The sequence below is a fragment of the Sycon ciliatum genome, chromosome 7, assembly GCF_964019385.1.
Source record: "Sycon ciliatum chromosome 7, ocSycCili1.1, whole genome shotgun sequence".
In the NCBI taxonomy this organism is placed as follows: domain Eukaryota; kingdom Metazoa; phylum Porifera; class Calcarea; order Leucosolenida; family Sycettidae; genus Sycon; species Sycon ciliatum.
Window position 1 is genome coordinate 31,811,023 of NC_088649.1, and position 24,826 is coordinate 31,835,848.

Consider the following 24,826-nt stretch of genomic DNA (forward strand, 5'->3'; position numbering starts at 1 on the left):
TACAGATTATCGCCCATTTGTTCGTTCATGCTTAACCTTTCTAGGGGCTCCCGTAAGAAGACCATAGGTCTGTGGGAAACACCCTAGTAAAATAAATAAAATAATAATAATAATAGAGTACATAAACGGTTTATGTACTCTTGATCATATCAATACCGTATTATACGCCTTGATGTGCAAGCCTTTTCTTGCAGAAAATGGCATAGCATTTTCTTCTACGGGGAAACATGTGAGTACGTAGTGGTGGACCGCGGTGATACTTTTTTTATACGGAGGTCATTCTGTGCATGTTGCTGTAGCAGAATTTCATGACTCTGTCATAAAATCGTCTTGCCTTTCAGATATTTCAGATTTCCCCACCCTCGATCAGATTTATTTGAGAAATGTAACCAGGTGCGTGTCGCAGATGTTTTTTGTTGATTCTGTGTTTAAAATGGTTTATAATCATGGGTTTTCGTGATAAGGTCATCCTGCATCATATTGCACTGAACTCGTAATCCTGTTGATGTCGATAGAACTTTTGGAAGTAGTTCAATGACTTCAAACTGTTAGTCCACGATATTCTAAAACAACACAGCAAAGGAGGAACAATAAACATGTATTAAAATGTAAACAAAATACATTGCTGAGTCCGACACCTCGTTCCAACAACTACACTGATCCTGAGGATAAAAGGGGCAAGGCTATGGTTGGAGGTACTGAGAGATAAACAAGGCACTCCATAATAATAAAATCTTACACATCTTTTGGTGAGTATGAATGATATCCAGTCGAACCTCTTTAGGACGAACACCAAGGGACCGATGGTATTAACTCTGTGAGTTTGTCTTAACCTATTTATAACCAGTGAATACAATTATTTCTCCAATAGACATACGAATAGATTTCTTCTACAGCGAAAGATTCTAAGCCACACCAACTCATTGACTCGTCTCGTATAAAACAAATGAGTCGTAGAGAGGTTCTGCAAAACGAAAATGCGTACAAACTTTCGTTCTACTTCATGAAGTGCGAAACTTCGCACGAACTTTCGCAACTTTGGACACGAAACTTGCAGGGAACGCGAAATTAACTGTCGTAGGAAAATTCGTGAGATCGGGTCATGGCGTACGTGCACTTGGCCCGCGCAAACTACGAAAATGTGCAGAACGCAAAATTCGTACACACTTTCGCAAGGACTGTCGCGAAACTTCGTTCGAATTTTCGTTTTGCAGAACCTCTCTACTGAACCTTTCTTTAGAAACATGACGGCAACTGAAACAGCAACAGAGAAAGTACGATACATGTGCAGCACATTCTTGCAGGTACATGTACTACAAACAGATTGCAGATCGTAATTCTTGCTTTGGCGGCACGAAACTTTATTTGGGGCAGTGCAATCTCGGCGGTACTCACAAATAATAAATCAAACAGCCCAGACTCGAGTAAACAAATCCAATCATACAAGTACGAGATCTTCACGAGACGAGACTCCACCCATTGGCTTGTTTCGTATAAACAAACAAGTTTACTGAACCTATCCACAATGGAGATTTTCCCTGATATGCGAATTTATTTTGCAAATTCGGTCAATGGGTCCTTGAACCTTTCCCTCCAGATTGGGAACTGCCAACGATAGTATGCCACTGACCAGTGCCTTACTTGTAACGTACCAATGTACAATGAATATGAGTATTTCGACAACACATCTAACATACCGGTAAGCCTTACCGTCAAGAAGGTGAACTCGCGTTCTTCGTACACTGTAGACAAGGGCAAAGAGATAAAAATGGATCTAAATCCGAATAAAATCAGCACACGTTTCCGTAAATGAAAGGGTGAGCATAAGCAAATGAATCGAAGGAAACCGGTCAACTCAGAGATCACCTGTCATCGAGTATTCCGTAAAAGGAGGCCTCGGCAGCGGAAAAGCTAAATAATTTAGAAAAGAGATCCTGTCAGCTTTTCCATTATTTATTGCATTCCGCCCAAAATCAGCACACTTTTCGTAAATGAAAGAGTGAACACAAGCAAATGAATCAAAGGGAACTGGTCAACTCACCTGTCAGTAATATTCCGCGAAAGGAGGTCTCAGCAGCACCGAAACGAAATAAGCCAGGCCAGGAGTCGAAATATCCGAAACAGCTCATACAAGAAGCAGTTCCAAAGAAGGAAGTTCCTTGCGCATTTGCATCCGAACACGGACTGCACTGCAACACAATGTCTGCCGTGCACGTGCACAGCACGCGGCTACCACCCGCTGGTAGATCTAATACCGAGCACCTTACGTAGAGACTTACGTAGCCTAAGTGAAATACCGAGCACCTTACGTAGAAAGTTACGTAGCATAGCGGTGTCGTTTTTCTTGCCATGTGAACACAATAATAGAAAAGCTGACAGGATCGCTTTTCTAAATGACTTGCACAAAGATCCGAGCCGCGAGTGAGACGGGGCAAGTGCACCCTGTGCACCCAGGCTACACTGCGGGCACCCTACACGGCTACAGTACACCGTCTGACTGTAGTGTACTTTTTTTGTCAGCATGAATGAACGGTGCACGGCATGTACATGATGTACATGTACATGATCAGTACCGTCACTGTCTTCACGACTTCAGCAGCTCACGAGTCATGTGCACTTGTAGGGTTAGTGGAAGTACATGGCTGTATATTATGTGAAGAGAAGCCAGGCGTCCAAACCAACCCAAAATACTCTTGCCATATTTTTCGGTGAAATAGTTATAAAAACTTTGTCTTACTAAACAACAGTGAGCATAGAAGCAACCTCGATGCACCCAATAATATGGCATCCGGGAACAGCAAGTGTTGCACGAGGATCCCAAGAACACGTCAAGTTCCATGCTACCCGCCGCCATCAAAAGAACGAAGGATAACTGTGCTAGCCTAGTTCATATTCAATGTAACGCCATCGGTACGGGATATAGGAGCCTGTTGGGAAGGCGTGGGTGAGCTGTTAAAATCTTGTACGGTTCGCACAGCACAACATACATGCAGCAGTTATTGCGACGGTTAACGTCGATGGACGAGAGTCATAAAGCACAGTCCATGGGGGTTGACGTTTCTGGGCTTCCTTTCCGAAAGGAAATTTTTATATTTTTATTTCTTCTCTAATAAAGCAGAATCATGCTGATTATACCAGTCTGTTATGAAGACAAGAAAGCAGCCATGGACATTGTGCCACACTAAAGGAACGACAGGTAAAAGATGAAGCACTTCATCTGAAAACTCAAGGACTATCCATAAATACAGCAAATGATAATCCTAGCCTGGTAATGTCCAACTCCGTCATGTGAGCCATTCGGTGGGAAGCATAATGTTCGAAATGCTGAAATTTGAACAGTTGCAGGTGTGCTCGTCGCCACACAATGCCATAGCCAGTTCACATTCGAAATGTAGCCATTTTTACGCTTGTGTCCCTGTACACGGCATGGAAGGCTGAACAGATTCAACTCTTCCATCGCTTCCTGATCTGTACAGTAGTGCGGTCGCGTTCTCGTTCCTGACACTCACATCCGTCTCCGCTAACCAGCATCATGAGCACTCCAATGGTTCCCGCCACTCCTTCCGTATCGTCCCAGCGCGCCCCGTCAAGATGTGAATTACTGTAGGCAACGGAGCCAGTGTATGATGAAGGCGAATGCACTGTTTGATGATGCTCCAACAAATCCTTTCACCGTTGTATGGAATTTGTAAGAAGAGTAGTGGCTCAACTGTAGGTCCAACGCAGAAGGTACCTCACAGCGCAGTTATGTTACGTCCACAATAATGAACATACTCAGCAGACTGTGATGTGTATCAGACACACTCTGGCATTATTTGTTCCACATTCTCCCAGGAGGAGTTCAATCATGTCTTCAGTACATGGGGTACCGTTGCCTCGTTGCAACTAAACAGGTATGCAAGTTACTTTCCCATGAGACCCAGCCGGAGCAGCATCGTCGTCATTACCAGCTAATCATGAAGAGGTATAATGTGACTTTCCACCACTCCCTGATTCAATCATAGTTTGCGAGCCTGCGCCAAACTGCTTTCTCACTAGAGCCAGGCATCGGATACATAATTATGGCTTCAGTAAGGTTTACAATGCTATGTCTCTGGCCTAGATCCAAGCCTAGATACAGCTGCTCAGAGTAAGGGCTGATGAAATGTTCATATCGGAACAAGTGAGACTTCAATAGTAGCTAGTACACATCAGGCCTGAGGACTTCGCAGCGTTTCTCCAGCACACTTGTTCTCTCCTTCAACTCAGATACTACTTGAAGTACTACTAAAGGCCATCTGGCTCTCATACTCAGTCCTTCCACCCTTCATTTTCGTGGTTTAGGCTTCCACTCGTCATTCGGCAGGTTCCTGGCCTCTCCGTAGTCTGTCCTCAGGAGAGGGTCGCTCTGGAGCTAGTGCAGCCGATTGAAAGGGAATCGAGTTCTTTCTCAGACGTCCACAAACTTTCGTTGTGCTTGACTTCGCTTCCACTGCGGGAAAGTAGTCACACTTCAGGACCACAACGTGCTTGTTTTTCAGCCTACACCAATGATACTAAAATAAATATTCCCTCATTTTTCTGCCTCCCGCCCGGCCGGCTCGGAAAGGAACGTATGGAATGGGAGCCTCAGTTCCATCTCTCGTCTGCTAGTTCATTCAGGAGCGCAGCAGCGCTTCGGCATGACGATACAAGTCGAATCAAAACAACTCCGCTCTCTACTCTAGCCAAAAAAACTAGCTCAGTGTTCGTCAGGCAAAAAGCGAAACTTCGAAAGTCACGAACTCAAAAGGTGGGGAAGTCAGAGTCAGAAGGTCCACTTGCCCCGTCTCGAATCCAGACAATCTTTGTGCAAGTCATCTATTCCAGCTACGTTTTCTGGCTGAGGCGACGTGAGAAGGCTTGGCGCGACTGGCCACTGTTTTAAAAGTCCCCGAGAGGCCGTTTGTTGGCACTTGGTTGGCGGACAGCCACCCAGCGAGGATAGTTGGGTACCCTTCAAATCTTGGTTTTAACTCGCCACACCGGCTTCTAAAGGGCCGGGGGTGGGTGTTCGCCAACCAAGTCGAGCTTTCGTTAGTTTTTTTTCGTTTTTCTAGTTTACTTGCTTGTCCTGCGCCGCGCTGGAGCGAGTCTATCAGTAGATGCTTTCGCCACATAGAGCTACTATTGCACAAAGCCACAACACTGCGCGCTGCCATTCGCTGTATGCTTTCGCTGCACCAAGCTGCTGTTTAGCTGCAAGACGCCACAACACAACTTCACTACAACAGTCTCGTCCACAACTTCACTACAAGAGTCTCGTCCATATTGCACTACGCTGAGCACTGGCCTGCTCCCGCTCTAAAGAGGTTTTTAGCCTTCACCGTTTTTGCTCAACCTCAGGCATTGGCCCACAGTGGCATCCGCTTCCTTTTTTCTTTTTCTTTTGGTTGGGTTGGTTGTGTTTATTTAAATTCGCAAACCGAACGGACTGAACATGTCCAATGACAAGGAAGCGAATGAAGTCCAAATAACCAGGAATGGGGACAGAGATGAAAAGAAAATAATGGGAACAGAAGGTTCTCGGCTTTTCTCCTTTTACTTTCTCCGTCACTGCCTAAAAAACAGTCGAGACGGTTTTTTACCCACCAGTTTTATTGGTGCGAATTACTTTCCTTCTTCTTCTTGTTCTTCTTCGGTAACTACAAGTCATAATAAATATGAAAATGACTGTGAGAGTACAGTGTACATGTAGTAGAAACTTAGATCAGTTTCTCCAGTTGCAAGAACTGGATAGCTTCTGATGGTTGTGTGAGAATTGCCTCCCTGACTGACGTGAAGGTACATAGACGTGTACCTGCTCGACTGCTGTGTCTGGCAGGGCAAGCTAGCAGGAGGTGGGCAGCATCATCAACTGTTCCAGGACAGTGAGTGCAATCTGGTGAAGGTGCCGCGTCATTCTGGAACAAGTACTTGTTCAGCAGGCTGCAGTGGCCAGTGAGGAGCTGATTGAGGATGGTGGCCTCATGCCGGGACGGAGGGCTGCGGAACTTGCTGGTGTTGAGTAATGGCCGGGGTATGCGGTTGCAGACCGAATTGAAGCCTTGGCAGCTTGGGTAGGTAGCTGAACCTGGGCCTGTACACACTGTGTTCCATTCCGGGCAAGGCGATCCGCCTTGCCATTGAGAGCAACACCGCAGTGGCTGCTGATCCAGACAAGGTTGATGGAATGAGCCTTCCCAGCAACCTCCGTCAGAGCAATGAACGCAGCAATGGTGTCTAGGCTGATCCTGTATGGGTCTCCACGGAGGGCATCTACGAGGGAGAGGCTGTCAGTGACCAGCACAACGTCCGTCTCCATGGTGGTAAGGTCGTAGACTGCCCTCAGGCCAGCTCAGATGCATGCTAAGCTTTTCGCTAGCCAGGTCTGCTATTCGCTGTGTCCGTGGATCACGCTCAATTCACCGCCGTCACTTTGACCATGCCCCTGTCGACCTGGTCCGAGCAGAGGCACAGCTGGTGGTCAGCTAGACAGTTGTCATCATGTTTAATTTCTTTAGTTCTCAATCTCTCATTTTCATGCCAGGCGTGAGCCAGCCCCTGGCTTAACAAAATGGGTGCTCCTTTTTAGTTTAGTTTTTTTTCTTCCTTTTAGTTTTCGTTTTTCTTCTCTTCTTCTTTTTATTTTGCTTTGCCCGTGCAAGCTACAGGAGGCTTTACTGTGCCTGTCTGAAAAAAAAACAGTGCAAAGTGACCACAAGAGAGTTGTACCCAAAGCTGGGCTGCGTACAACCCTGTATCTATCATGCAGAGCACCTAGCTCCGCTTGATGCTGCTATCACCAACACCTTCATTCCTGCTCTCCTAGGTCGCCCCGTCAATGCTGAGGAGCGCACCCTGATAGCATTGCCATGTCGCTTTGGAGGCCTTGGCATACCTCATCCGTCGTCCCGGGCCGAACAGCACCAGTCCTCCCTTGACATCACTGCCTCCCTCACCTGCCGTGTTCTCGCCCAAGATCCAGTTCTTGGCACTGCCATCCATGATGTTCGCGCTGCCAAGAAGCGCGTGATGGCGACAGCCGGGGAGTCAATTCGCGCAGCAGCCCAGGCCTTCTCTTCCTCCGCCAGTTCAGAGCTGCAGCGAGTGATCGCTCTGGCTTCGGAACCGGGTGCCTCAAGCTGGCTCACGTGCCGACCCCTTCAACGCCATGGCTTCACCCTGACGAAGTCGGAGTTTCGGGATGCTGTTTGCCTTCGCTTCAACTGGCTGCCGGTCCGGCTACCATCACTGTGTGCGTGTGGGCAGCAGTTCACTGTGTCTCACTCCCTCTCGTGTCCGACGGGTGGATTTCCGTCCATTCGTCACAACGAGGTGAGGGACCTCACTGCTCGTCTGCTCAGGCGGGTGGCCCATCAGGTGGCAGTTGAGCCACACCTCCAGCCACTCTCCGGAGAGCAACTCCGTTATCGCACTGCTATTGCTGACGACCAGGCACGCCTAGACGTCGTGGCTAGTGGCATTTGGGGAGGACGGTTCGAACGCACCTACATTGATGTACGGGTATTCAACCCCCATGCGTCTTCGAGCCGTTCCAACTCACTTGCTGCTACCTATGTCCGTCATGAAAAGGCTAAGCGTCGTGCGTATGAGCAGCGCCTGAGGGAGGTGGAGCATTCCAGCTTTGTCCCCGCCATCTTCTCTACCACCGGAGGCATGGGAAAGCATGGTGCTTCGCTCTACAAACGCATCGCCTCTCTCCTCGCTGCCAAGACTGGGGAGCCATACAGCATCACCCTAGCTGCCATCCGCTGCCAGATTGGCTTTGCACTGGTCCGTTCAGCGCTGATGTGCTTGCGTGGTGCACGCAAGGCATTCTTACCAGCAATGGCCTCAGACTCGGCAGCGCTTGTTGTTGCTGAAGCAAGAATCGCAGCTTGAGGCTTACATTATATTGTATTGTATTGTATTTATTTAAAAGGATTCTCCAACAGCAAATGGATGCTTATCACGGAAGTCTCCCACATAAATATCGCAAGAAAAATGGGGAAATGGGGAGAGGAGAGTGGAAGATGAAGCATGGGAAGAAGGGAAACAAGTACCTAAATATCGAGGTATAAAAGCAGGAAAGAAATCGACGAGGGAAGAAATCACCTCTGCAGATAATAGCGGGACATTTAGATGAAAAAAACCCCAGCAAGGATTAATTTCAAGGAAAAAAAAATTCTCAAACGGAAAAGTTCGGAATTCCAGTCAGAGAATATCTATGCTGAGAGTAATGAGCCTTTAGAGCAATGCGAAAATTGACAGAGGACTGAACGCAGCGGATGTGTTCTGGAAGTTTGTTCCATTCCACAGATAAACTGAAGAGAGGGGATTTAAGGAAATGGGCGCCAGAACGAGGTAAAACTATAGAGGACGGGTGACGACAACTAAGGGATACATTGAATTTGAAACGAATTAGCAAAGACGGAAACTGGTAAAAGACATGATGAAAATACAGCAAGGACAGAATCTGACGACGCCACTTCAGGGATGACCAGTCACAAGTACGATTAAGAATCTGCTTCGGGGTTTCCCACTCAGGAGGGTGCCGGGTCTTACAAAGCAGATATGAACGAGCAGCAACGGCTTGCAGTCGGTCTAACGTAAGCGAATCTGAATGGGATACGGCGAATGACCAGACAGGGACTGCGTATTCTAACAGTGGTCGTACGTAACACTTGTAGAGCAAATTCACGGTTGAAGCAGAAAGGAAATGGGCCATATGGCGCAACAGAAAAACACGACTGCGAAACTTATGGGTGATAGATTTTATATGGTCAGAAAAATTTAGTGAAGGAGTGATAGTCACGCCGAGATGACAGTGGCTATCACCTTTCTGAATAGGCACACCGTTCATTGTCAAGGGGGATGACGGGCCGGGGGCTAATGCATATTTTTGAAAGGGTAGGTGGACGCATTTACTGGTGTTAAACGTCATGGCAGTAGCTGATGACCATTGACAACACTTATCAATGTCAGTCTGGAGCAATGCATGATGGATAGGAAGTGAGGTGTTTGCTGGAGAAACAAGAATTAAATTAGAGTCATCAGCAAAAAGGGATAGGGTACTAGAAGCAGGGGCATCAGGAAAGGAGTTGATGCACAGGTTAAAAAGAAGCGGGCCGAGATGGGAACCTTGGGGTACGCCAGCGGTGATGGGCAAAGGGTCAGAAAGAGTTTGGCCAATGCGAACGCAAATACTACGATCACTGATAAAGTCCTTCACCCAAGAACAGGCAGAAAGAGAACACCAACCTGAAACAGATTGAATAACTAAATGATGACTAACTCTGTCAAAGGCCTTAGAAAAATCAAGGAACAGCTGGTCACAAGAAGACTTAGAGTCAAATGCACGCGAAACAATTGAGGTAAGCTGTACCAATTGGTCAACTGTTGACCTCTTTCGACAAAAGCCAAACTGACTGGAACTGATAATTTTATGGCTCTCAACAAACGAGTAAAACTGACGGCTAATCATAGACTCATACAATTTGGCAACTGCATTTAACAGCGATATAGGACGGTAATTGACTGGGTGAGAAGGATTACCTTTTCCCTTGAACACAGGTACAACAACGGCAGATTTCCACTCCCTGGGCTGAGTACTGGACAGCAAGCAGCGGTTGAAAAGGGCGGAAAGAGACTGTGACGTGACCTCAGCTGTTTCACGGAGGATGCGATTGTTCAGCAGTCCAGCGGTTTTACGTTGAATGGGAAGTCTGGATAGCGTGTCAAATACGGACTGCACAGAGAATGGTTGTATGGAGAACTTCACAGTGGACGTGGGTGTTAAAATACCAGCTGAGTGCAGGTCAGATGTTAGCAGTGGCGCCTGGCTGTAGCTCGCAAACACTTTGGCTAGGAGATTCGTCTTTTCCGTATTACTCGTGGCTGGGTAGGCTTGGTTGTCATGGTAGAGGTCAGGGATAACCGGAGACGGGCGATTCACATTACAAAGGATTACATTATTATCTGTCAAGTGTCATTAATGACATTGTACATGATCATCACCGCGTGCGCTCGATCTAATCATTGATTGTCTTTATTTTATGTTTTGCCCGTACAAGAGGCATGGTTTGAGTTAAAAAAAAAAAAAAAAAAAAAAAAATCATGCACAGAGTGCAAATAATGTGTACGGGTTCATCACGTGATGTGAAGTTCTGCCGTCGCAGACCCCATAGCTGGAGTTGCACACTCTTGGGGGTTATGTTGTTGTTGATTTTTATTTTACTTCGCAAGGCCAGACGGGCAATGGTGCCCAATTCTATGGAAGCGAATTTCAAAAGGGAGAGAGCTACGGGGAGAGAGAATATTATGTACTCTTGCTAATACCGTAAAGTACCGCCAGAGCGCCCCACCATCTCATCCTTTCGTGGTCGTACTGTGGAGGTGGTCGGCTGTCTGTACGTCATACGACATGAACCTTGTACACATATTGCACGTTTTGCAGTCAATCCGCACCTTCAAGCTGACAGATAGACACGCTGTCCGCTCTGATTAGGGAAAGGACATGGGATGTTGTTGGGATTGCGGAGACATGGCTGGACGCGTCTATAGCTGATGGAGAAGTGAACATTGAAGGATACAGTTTGGTGAGAAATGACCGAAAGGGGAGAAAAGGAGGTGGCGTCTGTATTTTTTACCGGTCCTACTTGCCCATCAAACCACGGCCGGATCTCAACCAAGGGGACACGGAGGTAGTGTGGGTTGAGCTAAATGGAAAGGCAGGCAATCACTTAATTGGCTGCATATACCGACCACCAGATGCGCCAGTCTCCTACTGGTCCACCCTTGAGGCATCGCTGCATCAAGCTGCTATGGTTACCTCAGCCGTCACATTGATGGGTGACTTCAATGTCAATATCTCGCATTCCCAGCCACAGCATGCCCAGCCCCTTCTGGATCTCTGTGGTGCAGATGGCCTCACTAATATCGTCCACTCCGTTACGCGAGTCTCACCTCGGTGTCCAGCTGGCACTACTATTGACCTGATACTGACTACAGAGGATAAGGATTTGCATGATTGCCGAGTCCTGCCGCTTACACTCAGTGACCACTTTGGAGTTGAAGCAACCTTCAATGCAAGACATGCCCGGCCAGACATCCCCAAGCAGCGTGTGCGTCGCCGTTTAGATAACATTGACTTGGTTGCCTTCCGACTTGACCTAGCTGCTGCTGAACTTCATGTGTACCCACCAGACTCTGATGTGCAAGCCATGTGGGACCACTGGCATCAACGATTCCTTTCTGTCCTCGACAGGCATGCGCCATTGCAGCAATGCAAGATTAAGACAGGCAAGCTCCATCCTCCATGGTCTGACAGAGAGCTATACAAGATAAACCAGCTGAAGCGTCGCCTGCATCGAAAGTGGCTTGCTGACAAAGCCAACTCTGAAGCTCACGCAGCATATAGACGTGCCCGCTCGGTTGCTGCGAATACAAACAGGTGCAAACGCAACCAGTACTTCCAAAGTCAGTGCCAAGATAATTGCCAGAACCCACGCAAGTTATGGTCAGTCCTAAATACTGTGACTGGACGCAAGAGACAATCAATCCAGCCGACATGCGACATCGAACATGTTGCGTCCACGTTTGGCAAGGTAGTCTCTGATGATGCTCGACCTTCAGTTCTCTCTATGCCTCAGGGACCACAGCCTCGGTCTGCCCTGACCTCATTCCAACATGTGCGTGCCTGCGATGCTGAACAGCTTTTGAAGCGCATCGACCCGCGCAACGCAACTGGGAGCGACGGCATCCCAGGCTTACTTCTAAAGTACTGTGCCGACCTGCTAGCACCATCAGTTGCAGCACTTTTCAATGCGTCCCTGACCTCCGGCACTGTACCCGCTGGCTTTAAGCGTGCGTATGTGACCCCATTGCACAAGGCTGGCGATCCATCTGTCGCCAACAATTTCCGTCCTGTGTCCCTGCTCCCAATTCTCTCGAAGCTGCTAGAGAAGGTGGTGCAGAAGGCACTTGTCACCTTTCTGGATATGGCTGGTTCTCTGCCCAGCACATAGTTTGCATTCCGGACAGGACATTCCACGGAGGATGCCCTTGTGCTGATGGTAAACAGGATCCTCGCCTCAAGAGACCGCCGCATGTTCACGGGTGTGGTCCTCCTGGATATGTCGAAGGCGTTCGACAAGGTTCGCCACCAGCAACTAGTCGAAGATCTCTTCTGTGTGGGCGTCACTGGAACAGCGCTCCAGTGGCTCATGTCATACTTGTCTGATCGCTGCCAGATTGTCCAGCTGGGATCCCAGCTTAGCACAGTGGCAGCCTGCTCCTGTGGAGTACCACAGGGGTCGGTATTAGGTCCACTGCTGTTCAGCCTTTACACCCGGGACATACCATCTGTTGCCCAGCAAGCTGAGTCCATCCAGTTCGCAGATGACATCGCACTGACCTGCAGTCGCCCAACACAACAGGAACTGACCGCCACTCTCTCCAGAGCAGTGACATGCATTGCTGACTGGCTGAAGCAGCGAGGTTTGATCCTTAATGCATCAAAAAGTCAGGCATTGGTAGTACCGGCTGGGAAGCTAGAAGCGCAACCTGAACTGGACGTATGGTGTCATGCGACTAAGCTGCCATCTGTCTCTTCTGCTCGCTACCTCGGAGTTCACATTGACAGCGCCATGTCTTGGAACACCCAGATGGATAGGTGCGTTGCCCGCCTCACCAAGAAAGTCGGTGTGCTGTGGCGGATGCGCCGCTGCCTCAGCATGCAAAGCCGCATCCAGTACTTCAAGTCGGTGATCATGCCTGATTTCTCATATGGCTCCAATGCCTTCTCAGCATCGCTGGCGGGTAAGCACCTGGACCGTCTCCAAGTTCTGCAGAATCGTGCGGCTCGAGCTGTGTACGGATGCTCGCCGCGCACCTCTGCCAGAAACCTGCTAGTCCAACTCGGCGCCTACCGTGTCCGGGAGATCTTCATCCAGAAGCTCATCTTCCTGGTTTGGCGCTGCCGCTACTCCCGTGCTAGCCCCACACTGCAAGTGCTGTTGCTACCAACCAGTGGCGCTCCTACTCGACTGCAATTATCTATGGGTCTAAGACCACCGCCAACCCGCACTGAGCTGGGTAAGGGTTGTCTCGCGTTCCAAGGAGCTAGGCTCTGGAATGCGTTGCCCAGCGAGGTGCGGGCCATATCGCACCCGGCCCAATTTCGCACTGCTGCTGTTCCACACAGCATGAACCCTTGAGGTCAGACGGATCACTATCGCCATATTTTCATTATATGCCTGCCTGTTGGCCTGCCTGCCCGTCTCTCTCCCTGTTCTCTGACAACTTGCTTGTTAATTCGTGCGGTTGTTTTCAGACGTAAAGCCCTGCTGTAGAGGTCTCAGCCCTCATTTGTTAGTCTCTCTCTCTCTGTCTCTCTCTCGCTCTCGGATCTCTCTCTCTCTCTATCTCTCTCTCTCTCTCTCTCTCTCTCTCTCTCTCTCTCTGTTTTTGGTGGACAAAAATATCTCTGGCGTTGATTGCTTTCTTGCTTCGACTTCTGCCACGCCTTTGTTCTCGTACTCCCCTTTATGTACAAGTGTTGTGCAGACCCTCCCTTAATATAGTCTGTCTCATTTTGTCCTGAGATGTTTTGATGCATAGTGATTATGACGCTCATCATTCGCTCCCTTGTCACTGGACAGTTCTGTCCGTTTGGTTTTAGCGAATTCAAATAAAGAAAGAACTAAGAGAACACAAGCTCCACACAAAAACCTGCCAAGTGTGACCTTAGTACACTAATTCTCACATCGTACACACTTCGTTGCACTCTGCCATACGATTTTCCTTTCTCTGGCTGTAAAATCAAGGTGGGGCGCTCTCGCGAGACGGGGCGCTCTGGCGAGACGGGGCGCTCTGGCGAGACGGGGCGCTCTGGCGGTACTTTACGGTACTAATACTCCTGCTACTATACTAGCTGTACCGACTCGACACATCCGAAAAAGTGCACTGTGTATAGACCTACAACTAACAGTCGTCGCCAAAAAAATCCGGCCAAATGCAATGCTAGCTACCGGTAGCTGTACTAGGCCCCATGAGCCGCATGCACTGCTATCATAGTGCCATAAGGGGTAGCGGTAGATCTACATGTAGTGCAGTTACCAGCTGGTTACCATGGTTACTTCACAGTTCACTGTTCACATGCTGACAGGCCCGCATACACTAGACATGGTTGGCATTTACCATGTTTACCGTTCACGCTATTTTCGACGGTCGGCATAGAGGGCGAGTCTACTTTTTTTGGTGTGTTTTCGAGACACGGTTAGCAGTTCGGCTTCTGAGTCCTGACTGCTGACGCAACGATAGACGTGTGAGGTAACCCTAGTTGGAATCTTACCGTTTCGTTCTCTCGCTAAAAAGAGCTTTCTATCGTCGAAACGGTACCAAACCGACGGTATTTTGTGCCGTTGGATCTAGCGCGTGAACTGTAAAAATGCCATGTCTACACACGCAAAAAAACGGTGCAGGCCAACCGTCGAAAATAGCGTGAACGGTAAAAATGCTAACCAGACTCAGCGCAGTACTCAACCCGACTGCAGGCTGGCTGTGCAGCAGGCAGAGTGCGGCGCACACTGTCTGTACTGTTCAGTGCTGTCCATGATCAGATGATCCACATCATCCAGTGGTCTAGTTACATGCACTCTACACAATGTCAATTTATTACTCAAATTTTGAAGATCAAAGGAAAGCTTTGCAATAATAACAACAATAAAACGTAGCCTGTAGAATGTAAAAAGTCACTGAGTACAGTTTAATTCAATATCCATGTCCAGTATTTATAATAAAATATTCTGCTGCAATTTATAGATTCTCACGTGTGAGCAACCTGGGCCTCAGCAACAACCAGCTCAGCAGACTCCGGATGCCGAACCGATCGCTCACGGAAAAGACCCCGTGAACCCCGCAAACACATGATGCATGATCGCAACAGGGCAAATGAGAGACGGCATCTGATGTAAGATATTACGTGGGAGTACTGCTCCTTCCTCCTTTCCGCTCTCAATAACGCGATTCGGCGATAGAGTGATGTCGCCGCTCTTCCCATGCCACCACTTGCCGACAGCACAACAGGCATGAACGTCGCATGCTCCACCTCTCTCACTCTCTCTCTTCATAACATCGTCGCTTTTCTTTTTCATGGCGCCGATAGACAGTGGTGTGTGGTGCAGATCGATTTGAGCGTGCACGAGGATTAAAAACCCGTATATCAAGTAAAGTACGCTCAAAACGACTGCCCCACAAACCACTGACCGCTACATCAAGCCGCGCATGCTCCTCCACAATAGCAGACCTGTATCTCATTCTCTCTCCAGTGAGTGGCTGCAGCTGTGGCTCAATGGAGACATTGTGACAGGTCTCTTGAAGGCCTAGTGCATGCAATGCATGGTGCCACTCCACTCCATGGTGCATGAACCTGAGATGAAGTACGGCGTAGATCTACCTACCATACCTACTAGCATGTACGCTTATCCATGGCATTGGCCGGATTTTTTTGCCGACGTACTTTGGCAGCCTCCAATGGATGGCTGTGCCTCCCTGGCTGTCGTGGAGGCTAGGGTGTCCCGTTGAGCCTTGGCCCGTGATTGTGCGGACTATGCTATGCTTCTCTTGCTCTCTGATCACATGTGACGTCATCATTAAGTGATTTGTTTTCCAATCCTCCGCCATCAGGCAAATTGTGTTTTGTTCGCCCGTAAAAGAGGCTTTAATTATTTGGCTATGATCGTTTGGTCGGATCCAGATCCAGATCCAAATCTCAGATCCGTCGGATCCTTCAGAATCAACCGAACACTTTTTTGCGGACCTTGGCTGTTGCCATGTTGACGAAGTAAAAAACATAGCCAGCAATCGCATGTCATCTCGTACATTGAAAATCAACATAATTTTGCGAATCGACCTTTTTTTCAGGATCACTTTTCAACGAGGACGAAGCAAAGTCGGCCGAACGAAGCCTAGAGGAAGAGAATCACCCTCTCCACTTCACCATCACGATACTGACATAGATACGAGATGAAACAACTAAAAAATTCACAAGAAAACTGTACGACCATCATCGCGCTGACTTTGGTCTGACTTTGGTCTGAGAATTTCTATCACGATCAAAAATGTACGAGGAGCACTCAAAAATCAGCCACAGACGTACCTTTATCGCTCTCTACTCCTTTTTCAAGGCACAAAAGTCGACTCTCCACTTTCAAACCAGGAACCAGACATACCAGTGGTCCTTTTCAGCTGCTCCACGAGCGCAGGAAATGTTCACCAAGGGGCGCAGAGCAGCATCCATTCCAAAAAAATAGCTAAAATACGAGTGAGACTGCATGCCTGAGTACATGAGTACATGTATGAGTACATGCAGAAAATAGTCAATTTCAGCGTTTCTGCTCCAAACAGCAACTAGCTTCGACTTGAAACAAAGATTACACCAAGGATCAAACAACAACCATTTTCTGCAGTTTTTTTGCAGATGCACAGGAACTATGGATCATTGAAGCCAGCTTTATCGCCAACGGAATTCGGTATGGATTTGAAGGCGATAGGTTGAGAGAATACGTGGAGAAGAGGCTCCGACAGAGCGAGGAGTTTGAAGAGTGCAGTGCTAGACGGCAAGAGTCTGCGCTCCGCGCAGAGTTTAACGAAAAGCTCAAGAAGATGGCCGAGCGCATCGCCGTCAGTACATATTATGAGGAAGCAAAGCGAGATTTGCTTGCCTCGCCCGGAAGGACGCCGGACAAGGCGTGTAAGACTTTGCTTACAGACAAGCAGCGGTCAGAAGAGTGCTTGAAGCCAGTGGGAGGATCAGATCCAAGGCCCACTGCGTCGGTACAGAGCGTGGCAACATCGGTCGGAGACGCTCAGAAGCAGCTGGAGTCTCGGCCGAACGACGTAGAAGCGCAAGACGTAGACGCGCAAGACGTAGAAGCGCAAGACATAGAAGCGCAAGACGTAGAGGCGCAAGACGTAGAGGCGCAAGACGTAGAGGCGCAAGACGTAGAAACGCAAGACGTAGAGGCGCAAGACGTAGAGGCGCAAGACGTAGAGGCGCAAGACGTAGAGGCGCAAGACGTAGAGGCGCAAGACGTAGAGGCGCAAGACGTAGAGGCGCAAGACGTAGAGGCGCAAGACGTAGAGGCGCAAGACGTAGAGGCGCAAGACGTAACGCGCAAGACGTAGAGGCGCAAGACGTAGAGGCGCAAGACGTAGAGGCGCAAGACGTAAAGGCGCAAGACGTAGAGGCGCAAGACGTAGAGGCGCAAGATGTAGAAGCGCATGGCGTAGAAGCTAAGGAAATGAGAAGGGCGATACTGGTTAGCACGGAAGAGGTCAACGGCGAGACTGTGTGGAACACAGAGATCGGATGTGTGTTCTCGGGTTCCGCGCCCGCCCCGGGTCGAAGGCGTGTACGGGTGACCGTGTCGTGTGTCACAGCCCACATCGTCGAGCTTTATATCGGTTGTGTGTTGTCTGGTCCAGCGTCTGCCTCATGTCGAAGTGGATCGGTGACAGTATCGTGTGCGACAGCCCACAGTGGCAAGCTTCGCGAATTCGAGTTGGCCGAAGTGGTGGGCATTAGTAATATTCTACCATGGCCACCACCGCAGCAGCAGATGACGCGTAGTAAGCCCCAAATTGTTTGACTTGTGAGTTGTTGTACGGCGGTGAGAAGCCCTTTGGTGGGGAGAATGTTGTGAAACCACAAGTTCTCGAGAGTGAAAGGCCTTCTCGCTTGTGACATTGTGTTCGTTCCAATGCAGTTGTATCCCGACTCCGCCGTACCGCTGATGTTTACGACGTAGTATACGCTACATGCGCTATGTGCGGTTTGCTGTGTGCGCTGTAGTTGTATGTTGCATGTGTATGTTTTTCTCATAATTATACGCTGTCATTTTCACGCTATAACTACCTGGTGGTTTTAGTGTTTTTTCATTCATTCATTTGTTCATTATTATTAGTCGATGGAAGTGAAATATACTGTTGAGAATAAATAGTTGTCCTCGTGCCGTGTGGGGTCGTTCGTTCCTGACACTTTAGAGAACCAGAGGGTTCACAACATTTGGCGACCACGCCAACTATGCCAACTATGGCAGTTGGATGAACCTCCAGAACAACATCAGCACCTGCCATCTTTCCCGCTATGTCGCCAGGGCAGCGGGTACCAAGTGGGTCTCTTGTGGCGAAATGAGCGTCGCCCAACGGATAACTATGCTCAAGCTAGAGTCATCGCAACGCGGCTTCTTGAAAAGCTGAAGAGGAATGGGAAGCGTGCGCTCTATGACGATGTGCTGATCAGGGAGTACCGCGAGCTTGGAGCAATTGAGCTGGAGCCATGTGAGAGCGATGCCGGGTACTATGTACCGCATCATGGTGTATTCCGCGAGCACGCTGCAACCACGAAGTTAAGAGTGGTGTTCAATGCCTCGGCGACGGCTCCAGATGGCAAGTCGTTGAACGACATGGTTGACCCTGGACCGTCGCTATTGCCGAGTCTCGCAGGTATGCTATTACGGTTCCGTGAATATAAGAGCGCGCTGCAAGCGGACATCCGCAAGGCTTTCTTCATGGTCGCGGTTAATCCCGCAGACCGTCCGTACCTGCGTTTCTTGTGGCCCGGTCGAAGCGACAGCGATGAACTGTTAACCTGGAGGCTAACGAAACTGCCATTTGGCGTAAACTGCTCGCCATACATGCTTACTGCGGTGATTCAGCATCACTTGAAGGAGCTACGGGCGTTGTCTGCACCCAAAGAGCGAGAGCGTATTGATCTCTTGCTCACGAGTTTCTACGTTGACGATTTGGTCTCTAGTGTCTCAAATGCCTCGGAAGCCAAGGAGATGCAAGAGTTCAGCGTGCGTGTGCTTACGGATGCTGGCATGGAGTTACGCAAGTGGCGAGGCAACAAAATCCCGTGCGATCCAGAGGCCGGAGATAAAGTCCTCGGTCTGAAATGGAAAACCAGTGATGACTTGCTCAGCATAGCAGCGCTAGGCGAGTCCGATAGGCCGTCTGTTTGGACCCGGCGATCCCTCCTCAAGTGTGTTGCGTCAGTGTTTGATCCGCTAGGTCTAGCAGCACCGGCAGTTGTGCCGGGAAAGATACTGCTACAGCAAGCCTGGAAAGTCGGAGGCGACTGGGATGATAAGTTGCCTGATGGCATCGCAGCCGCAAGTGCGCAATGGTGGGGAGAGTTGGCCGAAGTGGTGAGCAATGACATACCACGTTGGATTTGCTGCAACCTTGACACGCCGATTGCGCTTCATGCCTTCGCCGATGCCAGTGAGAAAGCGTTTGGATGTTGTTTGTATGCAGTCGTCAATGGACAGTCGCACTTGGTATTTGCCAAGGCCAAAGTGGCACCCGTGTCTCCACCCACGTTAGCCCGCCTTGAGTTACAAGCAGTATGTCTAGCGGCTCGCTACGCTGAGTTTGTGGTGAAGGAGCTGCGTGTGACCGTCACGCAAGTCTATGGCTGGACTGACAGTCTCACTACCGTTCATTGGATCAGTAATCCATCGTACAAATGGAAAACATTTGTGGCTAACCGCGTCAGTCAAGTCCAAGAGATATCGAAGAAGGTCGGCATTGTGTGGAACCATTGCCCGGGCCTTCACAACCCAGCAGATTTACCGTCGCGTGGGAGTAGTGTTGTTGTTGTTGTTGTGTTTATTTTAATTCGCAAACCAAACGGGCAGATCTGCCCAATGAAAAGGTGGCGAATGCAGATAGAAAGCAGTAATAAATGAAATTGGGGACTGATGTAATTAGGATAGAGGTGGAGAAAAACTAAGCCAGCTGATCATCAAACAGGACGTCTGGTACTCTAGGTACTAAGGCCAGTAAGTGTGTGAGGGATCATGCTGGCGCGGAACTGGCGGAGCGTGGAGATGGCACGTATATCGCTGGGTAATGTGTTCCACAGCTGGGCGCCCCGGAACGCGAGGCAACCCTTGCCGAACCTGGTGGAAACTGGCGGTTGGCGCAGACCCATGGTGGAGTGCAACCTAGTTGGGCCAGCTGACGAAGGAACTAGGAGGGCTTGCAGTTCAGAACTTGCGTGCTCATTCCGAGACCTCCAGACCAGAACGATGAACTTCTGCCTGAATATCTCGGATACTCTGTAGGTGTCCAATTGCAGCAGGAGGGTACGCGCGGAGGTGTGATGCGAGAGTCCGAAAACCGCCCTTGCCGCCCGATTCTGCATGACTTGTAGCCGATCCAATTGGTTGGCAGTAAGAAGCGGGGAAAACGCATTGGATCCGTACATCAGGTCAGACATGATGATCGCTTTAAAGTAGAGAACTCGGCTCTGATGAGTCAAGCAGCGACGCAACCTCCATAGTGCTCCGATCCTCTGGGCCAGTCGAGCGGTGCAGCGATCAACATGGGGCGTCCATGACAGATCCGAGTCGAGGAGCACTCCAAGATACCTGGCCGCAGTAACGACAGGAATCGGCGTTTCATGACAGTTTACATTGATCGTATGCTGGGGCTGCTGAGGCTGCCTGTTGGGGTATACACGTGGCTCTTGGCTGCATTCAAAATGAGACCACGGGTCTGCAACCAGTCAGCAAGTGCAGAAACCGAGGCCGATAGCGTAGCAGATACCGTGTCCAGGGATGTGCTGCTGCTGATCAGCGCAATGTCATCGGCAAATTGAACTGATGAAGACTGGTTAGCTATGGTTGGAACTTCGCGGGTGTAGATACTGAAAAGGATCGGTCCTAGAACAGAACCTTGTGGCACGCCACAGGATGGTGCAGAAATGGCACTCTGATCCCGTCCAATACAGATACGCTGAGTACGGCCCGACAGATAGGCGGAAAACCACTTTAGGGCTGTCCCTGTTATGCCGATATCGAATAGGTCCTGGAGTAGCCGTTCATGACGAACCTTGTCGAATGCCTTTGACATATCTAGAAGGCATATGCCAGTACACAAACGCTTGTCCCGTGCACTAAGAATACGATTTAGCATAAGTACCAGGGCATCCTCCGTTGAGTGGCCTGCGCGGAATGCAAACTGAGTCGTGGGGAGGGTACCAGATATGTCCAGAAACTGGGCTAGCTTCTTTTGTACGACTTTCTCCAAGAGTTTTGATAATATGGGAAGTAGGGACACTGGACGGAAGTTAGTGGGAATAGACGGGTCCCCGGCTTTGAACAGCGGGATAACGTGTGCGAGTTTGAAGGCTGTGGGGACAGTGCCATTGACAAGCGAGGCATTAAACAACGTGGCCACGGACGCAGCTAGGATATCGGCACAGCACTTCAGAAGGTGACCAGGTATCCCGTCGCTTCCTGTTGCTTTGGCAGGATTGATTTGTCGGAGAAGCCGTTCTACTTCGCCAAAAGACACTTGCGGCAATTCTGACATTGCAGTCTGAGGCTGTGGACCTTGCGGTAGCGGGATGCTGTGAGGACGGGCATTGTCTGTTACTACTGCCTGGAAGACTGACGAAACTTCTTCAATGGGGCAAGTAGGCTCCACACGTACTCTCTTCCTGTTCGTAACGGAGTTTATGACGTTCCAGAGCTTACGCGGGTTCTGACTGGACGCGGCACATTGCGCTCGGAAGAAATCATTGCGCTTTCGGCGATAGGCATTTCTGGCGCTTGAGCGTGCTTGCTTGAACTGTACGTGAAGATTCTGGTTTCCCTTATCGCGTAGCCACCGTCGGTGTAGCTGGTTTTTACGTTGGTTGAGCTTGTGGAGCTCTCTGTCGGACCAGGGCGGATGGGATTTGCGGTTGGAGGATACATAGCGGATGGGTGCATGCTTGTCCACGACAGCCAAGAACTTGGTATGCCACGACGCCCACATGGTGTCCACATCCCGCGTGTTAGTAAAATCATCCAGCCCTGCGGAGCTGACATCCCGACGAAATTCACAGAGGCTCACCGACCGAGTATTTCTCTGAGCTCGGACCCGCTCTACTGCCTGAGGTGACACGCTGCGAGAAACCTGAAGGTGCAGGTTAGCCTCAATCCCAAAGTGGTCGCTAATGGTCAAAGGCAGGACGTGGCACTCACTGATGTCTTGACTAGCTGAAAGAATGAGATCGATAGTTGTACCTGATGGGCACGCCGGTGAGATACGAGTCGGAGCATGAACGTGATTAGTGAGGCCGTAGCAGTTGCAAAGTTCGAGAAATTTCCGGGCGATAGGACAAGGTGGGTAGGGGGTTGAAACATTAACGTTAAAATCGCCAATGACTGTGATGCTTGGGTTGTCCACGAAAGCCCTGTGCAGCTGCTCTTCAAAATTCTGCCAGTACAAGATGGGCTCGTCAGGTGGCCGGTAAAAGCACCCAACTAGTTGTCGCCTTCGTCGCCCTTTGACTTCGATCCAGGACGATTCAATGTTAGCGTCGGAAAGCTCTGGGCGCGGTTTTACCTGGAGTCCGGAACGGAAATAAAAGCATACACCGCCACCTCTGCGCACTGGACGATCGTGCCGTATCACACAGTAACCTGGTATATCAATATCACTGTCTGACGTTGTGCTGTCAAGCCAGGTTTCTGCGACGCCAAATATGTCGAAGTTGTATTGCTGTAGGATATCGGCGACCTCAGCTACTTTGTTTCGAAGACTACAAACATTCAAAAAGCCCAGTCTTATGAAGGACTGTGTCAGTGGGGTAAGGCGGTGAGCAGGGGCAGAACGGTTATTCTGGGTACAAGAGCCATGAGCACTGGGACCTGGGATGCCAGCGCCAGCCCCAGGGGAGAGATGTTGACTGTGTACACTACTAGTAGTTAACTTGGAGGGGGAAAAGCTGGGTGCTAAGGGATTAAGAGACGCCATTAACATTTAAAAAAGATACAGCTAAAGAAATTGTGTTCTGATGATCTATCATTACTAGGGAAAAAGGGATCAGCATGGGGATTAAGAGCAAGTGCAGTAAGTATTAACCGTAATTACCTTCATTGCACTAGTAGCTTCCTCTGCGGGCAGCTTCAACTCTCTCTGCCAGCTTCTTGCGCTCACGGTTTGAACACTCCTTAGCCCACGCAATTTGCGGGTCGTTCAAGGCAGAGGCAGGTGGCTCAGTGCGCCCTGATAGGACAGTGGCGGAGAAGGTGTGTTTGCCTGCTGCCAGTCTGAAGCCATCGTCATCAGGAGAGGGGGCTGTCCCGCTGCTCTTTTCGTTGTCTCCAGGTTGGCTGAAAGCCGGCACATGGTTACTGGTATCAGTTGTGCCAGTGCTGGTCCCATTGGCTAAAAGTGCCTGGCGATAGCTGTTGACTGAGGCAGTGTTCAGCCCTGTGTTGCTAGCTGCACCTGTCTCCACACTGACGACAGCTGGCTCCACAGCGGCTTCTGCGGGCTGGGTAGTCACCGTACCCGTATCAGTGGCTGTACTGACGCTGGGAGGGTTTGTACTCGTACCGGTTGTGTTGCGGTGCTGTGCTTGTGGAAGCTGGGAAGCTGTAGACTGTGCCCCACGGTTGGGACATGCTTTAGCCTCGTGGCCACTGTTGTTGCAGCGCCAACATGTTTGCTGTTGGCCGCGGTGCCATACTCGCAGTTTCAACTGACCTACGGTAACCGTAGATGGAACTGGTGATCGGAGGACCAGGCTGAGAACACGGGTGCCAGTGCTTATTTCCAATCCCTCAAACAATACTTTTTTCTGTTGAGGCGACCCAACAATTCGGCCGAATTGGCCCAGCGCAGCACACAATTTACTGTTTTGAAGCCCAACAGGGCACCCAAACACATGCAGATGGGTTAAGTCCACCCCGGAAATCTCGCAGAGCACCTGCTTACCGGAAATCCGGATTCCTGCGTCCAGTATCTTTTCCCGCTCAGCAGAACTCTTCACTGTAACAACGCAATGACCAGGCTTGCCCTGAAGGTCCACCTGGCAGACCTGACATATATCTACCTTACTCTGCTTGAGCGCCTTGGCGTAAAACAAGTGGTCTGCAGACCAGTCCTTCTCAATCCTAAAAGAAAAGGAGGCCGGAGCAGGAGCTCCAAAACTGCCAACCGTCTCCATCGTACACATTTAGAAAAAAGTGCACAGCAGATCCGTAGTCCGTTCTGGAGGGGCGGACCAACCTGGATCACGGAGCCCAATGACTGGCCCACCGCACCCTCAACCGCAGCTACAGATGAGTCCAGTGTAGAAGTACGAGTGTCAGCCACCACCTGTAGTCGAGAATCTGATAAGGAATGGTGGCTCCGAATGGTCGAGAGCACAGGGCATGGTGACTCGGATGTTGCAGTGGAAGCACACTGAGCCTCGTGCTGAACTCTATTTTGCAGCAGACAACGTATTGTACCGCATCGTTCAAGCCGCATGTTTCGCTGAGGATCTTGAGCTGATCAAGCAAGGTCAACCAGTGAAGCCTGGGTCGAAGGTGTATCAGCTTGCACCGTTTCTGGATGAGCATGGAGTGCTCAGAGCCGGGGGACGACTTCAGCACAGCGAGTTGGCGTATGGAGCCAAGCACCCAGTCCTGTTAGGCAAACATCATCTGACCGAGTTGCTGTTGGCGAAAATGCATGTTGAAAGGATGCACCAAGGTGTAGAAGGAGTCTTGTCGTTCATCCGTCAGAAATTCTGGATTATCGGTGGTCGACGAGCGCTACGCAACATTACTCAGCGATGTGTTACATGCCGCCGCTACAAGGCTAAGGCTGCCTCAGAAGTCTGCCCGTCGCTGCCAGAAGACCGAGTTGTTCACGAGAGGCCGTTCGCAACTACCGGCATCGACTGTGCTGGTCCGTTGTACGTGCGCCGTGGTGAGTCATCTCCGAAGGTATGGATAGCATTGTTTGTGTGTGCCACCACCAGAGCAGTTCACTG

The 24,826-nt window shown here is 49.8% G+C and overlaps 1 protein-coding gene across 1 annotated transcript; it reads left to right on the plus strand.

Moving 5' to 3' along the window:
- The first annotated feature begins 10,823 nt into the window (after nucleotides 1-10,823).
- LOC135821838 (uncharacterized) lies at nucleotides 10,824-12,026 on the plus strand. Its single transcript, XM_065334836.1, has one exon. The coding sequence runs from the start codon at nucleotides 10,824-10,826 to the stop codon at nucleotides 12,024-12,026; it is 1,203 nt and encodes a 400-aa protein (XP_065190908.1).
- Nucleotides 12,027-24,826: the final 12,800 nt, after the last annotated feature.

Bases quoted from the DNA above. Each gene is read 5' to 3' on its own strand.
- LOC135821838 (XM_065334836.1), top strand. From the start codon at position 10,824: ATGGTTACCTCAGCCGTCACATTGATGGGTGACTTCAATGTCAATATC.